Source organism: Ictalurus punctatus, chromosome 13, assembly GCF_001660625.3.
Source record: "Ictalurus punctatus breed USDA103 chromosome 13, Coco_2.0, whole genome shotgun sequence".
Lineage (NCBI taxonomy): Eukaryota > Metazoa > Chordata > Actinopteri > Siluriformes > Ictaluridae > Ictalurus > Ictalurus punctatus.
Genome location: NC_030428.2, coordinates 26,838,973 through 26,847,500, shown reverse-complemented (window position 1 = coordinate 26,847,500; position 8,528 = coordinate 26,838,973). Strand labels below are relative to the sequence as shown.

At 37.8% G+C, this 8,528-nt stretch overlaps 2 protein-coding genes across 2 annotated transcripts in view; both read left to right on the top strand.

Annotated features, from left to right (window-relative positions):
• The window catches only part of LOC128634602 (uncharacterized), a 2,728-nt gene extending 1,967 nt beyond the window's left edge, over positions 1–761 (top strand). Inside the window, exons 4-5 of the mRNA XM_053685296.1 lie at positions 1–53; positions 355–761. The exon at positions 1–53 is cut by the window's left edge and continues 262 nt beyond it. Coding sequence (XP_053541271.1) covers positions 1–53; positions 355–461 — 160 coding nt within the window. The 3' untranslated portion in view covers positions 462–761. The remainder of the gene's footprint in view (positions 54–354) is intronic.
• Positions 762–5,940: 5,179 nt separating this feature from the next.
• Positions 5,941–8,382, top strand: LOC108273505 (uncharacterized). The gene is made up of 4 exons (XM_017482777.3): positions 5,941–6,002; positions 6,665–6,982; positions 7,134–7,448; positions 7,749–8,382. The coding sequence occupies exons 1-4, from the start codon at positions 5,981–5,983 to the stop codon at positions 7,853–7,855; spliced, it is 762 nt and encodes a 253-aa protein (XP_017338266.2). The 5' UTR covers positions 5,941–5,980; the 3' UTR covers positions 7,856–8,382.
• The last annotated feature ends 146 nt before the right edge of the window (positions 8,383–8,528 follow it).

Below are 8,528 nucleotides of genomic sequence, written 5' to 3'. Positions count from 1 at the left end.
CCATGATGAATCTCAGGACGGAGAACCGCGAGCTGTTTTACTGAAGGTAGAAGGTAAGTTTATCCCTTATTCTGATCTTCCTTAAAAACCTCGAAAACTGAAAGCTAATGGTTTTGTTGATACTTCCTGTGAGCTGAGGGAACATTCCAGTCTAGTTTGAGTTTTTATTGGAAAATGCAGTCCCACTTTGTACTGTTTGTACTGATGTACTGTATAGTCAGTCTCCGTGATGTCAGGTAGCGTGAAAAGACCAAACCGACACATAAATTCCTCTTAGTGTTCACAGCTGCACAGTTTCTCATCTACAGCTTTGAAAACGTCCTTTTATTTAAAAAGTTATGATGTTTTCACCAGGGCTACAAGAGTTAACAACCACCAACAGCGCTGAAGTTACAGTGCGGCCTGTTCTACTAGGATTGATCATCGCTGTAGGACTCATCGGACTGACATTTACATTGTGAGAAGATTCAGAGATGATCCTCCAATAAATCCAGGACTGTAGGATTTTTAGTTTTTTCCCATGCAACCCTGCTCTGTTGTCCCATGTGTTCATTGTCCTGTGTATTTATTGTTCAGTGTATTTATTGTCCTGTGTATGTATTGTTCAGTGTATTTATTGTCCTGCACTTGTCTCACACTGTTGGGTATTTGCACTTTATGTAGTCTTATGTACTGCTATGTGTTGCACCAGTGGTCCTGGAGAAATGGCATTACTTTCCTACGTATATAGAGGAATAACAATAAAACCCCACCTGACCCGATGTGTTTCTGGTATTGTCTATCTCGCCAGTGTCCCCCTGTAATAGTTTGCCATAAAATATTATTTCAATGTGAAAGTGTAATAAAAATATGAATGTAGTGGTGAAAAATGTACATACCCTCCGTGACTACATTACTTAAGGTATAAACATTTATATTTAGTGGTGGCAGCAGGAAAAAACTGTCGTACATTTGGTATCTGGTGATTTTAGAATGAGGCCCCAACTGTCAAATATGTTTTGTGAATGGCTTTGCCAGGCAAAGAGCAGGAAGGCATGGAAAGAGTATACAGGAGTAAATGGGGTGATCTAATGCTGAGGAGTTCTACAGTACTTCAAATTGGGAACTATGCAACATGGTCCTCAGAGAGGCATTATCTAAAGTATGCATATATAATATAGATCAGATCACCAGTCTGTCTTTACCCACTCCTGATCTGGAGTCAAAATGATTACTTTTTATTTCCTTGTATGGGTTTATGACAGTGAGCAGTCATATACACTATAAGCCAAAGGTATAGAAGCAGTCGAGTTATTTTTAAAGGTTCCAAATTACTTGAACAGTTAAGGCAAATTTCCACCAGAACAGAATATTAGACATTTAGTGTAAAAAAAAAATAAAAAAAAAAGTCTCTGAAATATTTCAGTGAATATATTTTTCCATATTAAATGCATTATATTAGAAATGATAGTACAGTTTTTGTTGATAAGTTACCAACTCATACTTTATAATAATTTGATTATGGGTATCTGAATCTGGCAAATATTTTTTATTCCATTTAGGCATTCAGTAAAAGTTCATAAACAAATTAGGAAGAAATGGCTTGTACACCACTGCTGCGGATATTAAGTCAAACCATTTTGTTCAAACTTCAGCATGATCCATAGAGTAGCAGAAAGTTATGGCACCTTATGAATACCATGTAAAGGATTAAGTTGACTAGTAACTTACAGTTTCACAACCCCCGCAGCACGGGGAGAACATCCAAACACCGCACACACAGGGCCACGGCATGAACCTGGAGGTGTGAGGCGGACGTGCTAACCACTAAACCACCATGCGTCCGCATGGGACAACTTCCTGTTTCACTAAAACAAGGAGTGGTTACACTTATACCAAAACCTAGCAAAGATTAAATAAAGTTACACATAGAAAACTGGGCTCGAAGTTTTACATTTTACAGACCTCAATAATGTTTTTAAGATAAAATAGATAATGGAATATATATTTTTTAAAAATAGAGATAGATTGTGGAATATATTCCCCAACTTTATATTTAATTGTCTGGGTGGCATTCATTTTCTCTTAAAGTCAGTAAATATAAATCAGTTTTCCTTGTGAAATTAATTTGGATTTACTCAATATTTTTGGGCTATATAAACCATCATTTGGCATGCTATTACTAAAGCCAACACATTTTAATTGTTGCTTTTCTTACCGTGGACTTAATTTTTTTTTTATTTATTTATATAAAGTTGTAGTACTTAACATCTATTCAATCATATTACGTGTTACTTTGTTGCCATATTTTTTTTTAAGTAACCATTTTAGTAAACATTTTTTTAATAATGGCGCTTGTTAAATTCTAAACAGACTCTCTTTTTGTTCAGAGGTTATTCTCTCATCAAGCATACAGTAATTAGGTACACAGGTGATATTATCCATTTTCATGGAATTTTCAGCCTTCCAAAGACTTTCAGGATAAGAATGAGAGCTTGTAATAAGGTCAGGTAATAATCTGATTTGGCTTTCCTGATAGCAGATGTACGCTACTCTGCCAAAATCTATAGACCACCCTGAAAATTCTTATCAAAGCCTACATAACGATACATAACGAAGGGAAATGAAATAATAATCTATTGAAACATAACGATTTTTGCGAGCAAGTTAAGAACATAATTATTAAGTATTCGCAACAGGCTTCTATGATTCAGATTCATGGGAAATACTTGGGAACAAACAAAACTTAGCTTATGGAAAATCCATTACAAGAAAGAATAAAGAAAATGAAAACATGATAATTAATGAAATAATGTCCATAACATGCAAAAAATAACCCAAATATATCAGACAATGATTTATTAAAACTGAATGATCTAGATAATATTTATTAAGAGAAAGCTAGAGCTGCTTTTGTTAGGTCAAGACAAAAATGGATGGAAGCAGGAGGAAAAAAACAAATACTTTTTCAGTTAACGAAAAAAGAAATAGGGAAATAACCTCTATGAACATATTAATAATAAACGGTGTTGCTATGGAGACTCCTAAGGACGTAGGTAACTTTGGTACTCAGTTTTATAGTAATCTACACAGTTCACTTAATCAACCCAATAATATAGATTTTTTTTCCTTATCAATTTAACAGCCAATATTAATCAGATTAGAGCGGATTTCAGTAATTCACGTGATAAAGAGTTCATCATTCAGGAAGTTACAGATTGTATAAACGGTCTTAAAGACAATAAATCTCCTGGAAATGACGGATTGACGGAGGAGTTTTTAACGCATTTTGTAATGATCCTGAACCCTTTTAACTTCCTGTTTTCAAAGAATCAATTGATTTGGGACAACTTCCTGTTTCACTAAAACAAGGAGTGGTTACACTTATACCAAAACCTAGCAAAGATTAAATAAAGTTACACATAGAAATCTGGGCTCGAAGTTTTACATTTTACAGACCTCAATAATGTTTTTAAGATAAAATAGACAATTGAATATGTATATTTAAAAAAATAAATAAATAAAGATAGAGTTTGGAATATATTCCCCAACTTTATATTTAATTGTCTGGGTGGCAGACATGTCAGTTTTCTTTGATGCAATCCGAAGTAAAGTTGCTTCATTGCTCCGAAATTATGAATATTCCTCTGTTAATGTAAACCAACCCCCCCCCCCCCCCCCCCCCTACTGGTAGCGGTGTGATTTTATTGGTGATAATTAATATTGTAAATGTAAAAGATAAATGCAGCAAAAGATATATTAAAGAAGAAAACATTAAGTGGAAAAAAGGATCGTCAATAACAAATAAATATTTTATAAATAAAAAGTTGAGAGGTTTTATTTAAAATGTAACACAGAAGTTATAATACTTGTGCATAACATTTATAGTTCATTTTATGTTCAATTACGTGAGACAAAGAAAGCAGTGCAAACAGTGGCATATATACTAGTGCGCTCCTTAACCGAAACGTAATTCAGGTGGTCATGTGACAAGGATGTAATATGTTGCAGTGGCTGCTGGGAAATGAAGTCCAGAGTTCCCTCATTGATACATGACAAAGGGTTTTAAATGTTACATTTATTTATTTTAATTTCATGTTATGTTTCAGAATACTTTACTTACATTTAAGATGAGAAGTTTAGCTTTTATTCATTTTCATGTTAAAAGTCACCTCTGTGACTGGAACGTCATTTGGTTCATGTGTTAACTTTTTTAAAATTGCTTTGCTTGTTGCTTTTGCTCTGAAATTGTTTGCTAAAAATACCTGTTTTGACTCGAGTATGAAGGTTAAAAAAACACATTTTATCTCATGCAATAAAAATATATATAAAACTTCAAACTCAATCTTTGTTTTTAACTGAAAATATTTTAAATAGGTTTTTATATTAAATTAAACATATAACACGTACTATTTCAACAAAGGTAAGTGGAACCTTTTGTGTAAAAAAAAAAAAAAAAAAAAAACCTTACTTTTGGGTGTCAAATAATTCACTGTAAACTTAGACTTGTCATAAAAATATATTATTTCAGTTATATACGTTTTAACAAATACTGGAGAAATTAACAAATTTTAAAACTTTACAAAGAGCTTCAGGAGGAAAATATGAACCAATCAGAAAAAAGACAATCATGAATGAAGAAACCATGAAGAATACAGGTGTAGACTGTAGAAATAATCGTGTTTAATGCTTGACGTCTGACATTCACAAATGTGGTAAAATTGACGTCAGTGACAATAACGAAGTGCATCGCATAGCTAACAGTGCAGTGAAGATATTAAATCACTTATTTTAGAGATGGCCAATGCAAAATCACTTAAAGTGTTAAAATTAACATCATAAATATAAATAGAGTTATAGATGTAGTTCTGAACAATATATACATGTAATAAGTAACTATTTAACTGTTTGGAAATTAAATCAAAGTGAAATCATATTCACAGCTGAGCAAAATTGTATTTTAAAGTTTTACAGAATCAATCAATCCATCCATCCATCCATCATCTACCGCTTACTCCCTCTTCAGGGTCACGGGGAACCTGGAGCCTATCCCAGGGGGCATGGGGCACAAGGCGGGGTACACCCTGGACAGGGTGCCAATCCATCGCAGGGCACACACACACACACACACACACACACACACACACACATTCATACACTACGGACACTTTGGTGTCCCCCTGCTGGCTGTCTCCGCGCTGCTGCTGCTGTACCCCGGCCGTGTCGCCCCCGGAGCTCCCCGGCTGCACCGCTCTGTGTGCGCAGCTCAGCCGTTTATGCCCGATCTCCCCACACCCGAAACACCTCAGGCGTTCGGTGGTGGCAAAAACGGTCTAACTGCCGTCACCGACTTTACCCTTGAAGCTAACATCCAGTGTCTGGTCGCGGTTGTTGATGAACATATACACTTGTCTCCGGAAAGACAGGCCGTGTTTCACCGCCGAGTTCTTGGCGCACAGCTAAGCCAAACACAGCCAAGCTCTGCCCAAGCCCCAATCCGCTGACACGGCAGCCAAGCCCCCCCCCAAAACACCAAGTCAGCAACTCAAGTCACTAATGGGTGTGGTGGTACTGACTCTGTGCCTATGTTCTGATTTAAAAGCGCGTTAGTGTCAGAGGGAATTTATTTCTCTCACCACCGTCTCCTCTGTCTGCTCATCAGGGATAAATTCATACATTTAAAATGGATATCCTGAACTGATATATTTCGTAAAGCTGCTCTGGGACACCGTCCACTGTTAAAAGCGTTATACAAATAAAACTGGATTGGACTTTAAGTCTTCAGTCGGACTTTGAGAAAAGTTTTGCAGCTGTAAGTTAATTCATTTATTTATTTGCTGAATTGTTTTGTTAGTAATAAGTATTATTATTATTAACAATAAGTAATAAGTAAGTAATAATAAGTAATGAAGACTGTTGTGTGTTGTCCTTCCTCACCGCATGTTAAATACCTGTGGAGATGATGTGTATTGTAGGTGTGTAATTCTGAGGAGGAAAAAGAATGAAGTCGGTTTTAATGTCTGGTAAGTATTACTGTTTTACACGGGGCGGCTGTGGCTCAGTTGGTAGAGCGGGTTGTCCACTAATCGTAGGGTTGGCGGTTCCCGGCATTCTTCATGTGGAGTCACATGTCGAAGTGTCCTTGGGCAAGACACTGAACCCCAAGTTGCTCCCGATGGTAAGCTAGCACCTTGCATGGCAGCTCTGCTAGCATTGGTGTGTGAGTGTGTGTGTGTGAATGAGACACAGTGTGTAAAGCGCTTTGGATAAAAGCGCTATATAACTGCGCCATTTTACCATTTACTGTTTTTCATTCTGTATAACGGACCCGGGGGGGATGGGGACGGGAGCAAGAATACGCCAGTGAGTGCGCTCATGCGAGAGTGCGCTCAAGCGTGAGTGCGCTCAGCAGCATGGTGGTTATTGTTTGTTATAACCACCATGCTGCTGTATTATTTTACAGTTAATAACAGGCAAAAATCTGATTGATTTATTCATTTTTCGCCCGGGGTGTTGATGGCTGGGGCTCATGGAGGAAAAAGATTGAAAGCCTTTTCCATGCTGTGTCCAGATGATTTCCGAAAGAGTGAACTAAAACAGCTATCAGTGATAGACAGGAAATTCTTCTGACTTGATTGTGTCTGATGTTGAAATGTCTATTGTAACTTGCTGTCCGATCTATTAGTGTACCTGTTGCTGCTGCAGTGCCACGCCTTTATCGTCAGAGAAATCATAGTGAATGAACCCGTCACCTTCCCGTGTACCTGCTCTGGACCTTGTCCGGTGGGTCGGTGGACCCGCTTCATTCCCGGCAACGCCGTGATTGCTGAAGGCCGGATGTGTCGCAGTGAACAGCGTTATCAGAAAAGATTTGCAGTACCAGGAGATCAGAGCAGAGGAGACTTCTCCCTGAAGATCAGTTCAGTCGCCTACAATGATGCCGGCTCCTACAGGTGCAGCTGTAATGGAGAATCAGTTACTGAAGTCAAACTGAAAGTTATTGGTAAGTGTGCTTGCTGTCATGAGCAGGAAATGATGTCACTCTTAACGTGTCAGTAGTAAAGTCTGACCAGCCACTGGACCAGGTGTAGCTCTTACAGAAAAGCACGGTAGTGAAGCTAAAACGAAGAACACGGTTTGTTTTTGCCCGACAGTTCCGACGGGCGTAAAGGCTTTCGAGGGGGAGAACGTCACCCTCCCGTGCTACGGAGACACTCGACAAGATGTTAAAGACGTCAAATGGAAGAAAGATGGACAAAAGGTTCTGCTGTACACTCATGCAAACAGATCAGTGACTACCGATGAAGCATCAGAAAGCAGATTTATGATGTCAGTAGAAGGCTTTCTAGACGGTGATCTCTCTCTTCACATCGGTTCAGTTCGCCTGTCTGATGCAGGAGTATATCAGTGTCTGATCCATGATGAATCTCAGGACGGAGAACCGCGAGCTGTTTTACTGAAGGTAGAAGGTAAGTTTATCCCTTATTCTGATCTTCCTTAAAAACCTCGAAAACTGAAAGCTAATGGTTTTGTTGATAAGTCCTGTGAGCTGAGGGAACATTCCAGTCTAGTTTGAGTTTTTATTGAAAATGCAGTCCCACTTTGTACTGTTTGTACTGATGTACTGTATAGTCAGTCTCCGTGATGTCAGGTAGCGTGAAAAGACCAAACCGACACATAAATTCCTCTTAGTGTTCACAGCTGCACAGTTTCTCATCTACAGCTTTGAAAACGTCCTTTTATTTAAAAAGTTATGATGTTTTCACCAGGGCTACAAGAGTTAACAACCACCAACAGCGCTGAAGTTACAGTGCGGCCTGTTCTACTAGGATTGATCATCGCTGTAGGAGTCATCGGACTGACATTTACATTGTGAGAAGATTCAGAGATGATCCTCCAATGAATCCAGGACTGTAGGATTTTTAGTTTTTTCCCATGCAACCCTGCTCTGTTGTCCCACGTGTTCATTGTCCTGTGTATTTATTGTTCAGTGTATTTATTGTCCTGTGTATTTATTGTTCAGTGTATTTATTGTCCTGTGTATTTATTGTCCTGCACTTGTCTCGCACTGTTGGGCATTTGCACTTCATGTAGTCTTATGTACTGCTATGTGTTGCACCAGTGGTCCTGGAGAAATGGCATTACTTTCCTACGTATATAGAGGAATAACAATAAAACCCCACCTGACCCGATGTGTTTTTAATATTGTCTATCTCGCCAGTGTCCCCCTGTAATAGTTTGCCATAAAATAATGCTTTATTTATTTTTTTTAAATAAAGAGAAAATTATTCCAAACGTGACACTTAAGTACTAGTCTCAGATGCAAAGATTTGTACATGAGCAGGAATGTAGCACAACATGGAGCTGAAAGCAGCGGTCTGTTTATTTCAATGTGAAAGTGCAATAAAAATATGTTCTCCCAATGAATAATCGTGATCTCAATATTGATCAAAAATAATCGTGATGATCATTTTGGCCATAATCGTGCAGCTCTACTTATGTTACTACAAATTAATAAAAAAAAAAAAAATAAATAACAACTCTCATCA